The sequence below is a fragment of the Acanthisitta chloris genome, unplaced genomic scaffold (assembly GCF_000695815.1).
Source record: "Acanthisitta chloris isolate BGI_N310 unplaced genomic scaffold, ASM69581v1 scaffold6740, whole genome shotgun sequence".
In the NCBI taxonomy this organism is placed as follows: domain Eukaryota; kingdom Metazoa; phylum Chordata; class Aves; order Passeriformes; family Acanthisittidae; genus Acanthisitta; species Acanthisitta chloris.
Window position 1 is genome coordinate 399 of NW_008649853.1, and position 641 is coordinate 1,039.

At 58.8% G+C, this 641-nt stretch overlaps 1 protein-coding gene across 1 annotated transcript in view; it reads left to right on the forward strand.

Moving 5' to 3' along the window:
• The window catches only part of PCSK9 (proprotein convertase subtilisin/kexin type 9), a gene marked incomplete at its 5' end in the record, with an annotated part of 3,645 nt that overhangs the window by 316 nt on the left and 2,688 nt on the right, over nt 1-641 (forward strand). Inside the window, 1 exon segment of the mRNA XM_009074723.1 lies at nt 152-317. Coding sequence (XP_009072971.1) covers nt 152-317 — 166 coding nt within the window.

Below are 641 nucleotides of genomic sequence, written 5' to 3' on the forward strand. Positions count from 1 at the left end.
ACCCCATCCCCTCTCCTAATCTTGGGGGGATGGGGATATCCTCCTGCCCCATGCTGCTGTGGGTCTGGAGCTGCATTTTGGGAGCATCCCAGGTGGCCTGTGCTGACTGTGGCGGCGGTTGCCTTTCTCTCCCTGGCTGCATCCCTGGCAGATAAAGGTGACCTGGTGGAAATTTATCTGCTGGACACCAGTGTGCAGAGCACCCATCGGGAGATCGAGGGCAGGGTGCTTGTGACTGGCTTCGAGAGCGTCCCTGATGAGGATGGCACCCACTTCCACAGGCAGGGGAGCCCTGAGGTGCCACGTGCTGCATCATGGCAAGAGCATCCTCTTGTATCCACCAAACCCTGGCCAAGCTTGTGGGACTTCCCAGCACGAGGGAGACACTTGGCTTGGGGTGAAATGCTGGGCAAGACATGCAGTAGCAGAAGCTGTGGTCCTGGGGGATGTTGGGACCCTCAACATGGTCTATTTGGAGCTGTGGCTGAGTGGGCCCGGGCTCCTTTCTGGGGAAAGTGGTCTGGAGGGGCATGGGTGCATGTCAGGTGTCATTGCAAGGGAAAACTGAGGCAGGGTGGGGTGGGTGGGACACTGTGGGGTTGCAAACCTGCTTTGATGCAATGGGCTGGGGCATGAAACCA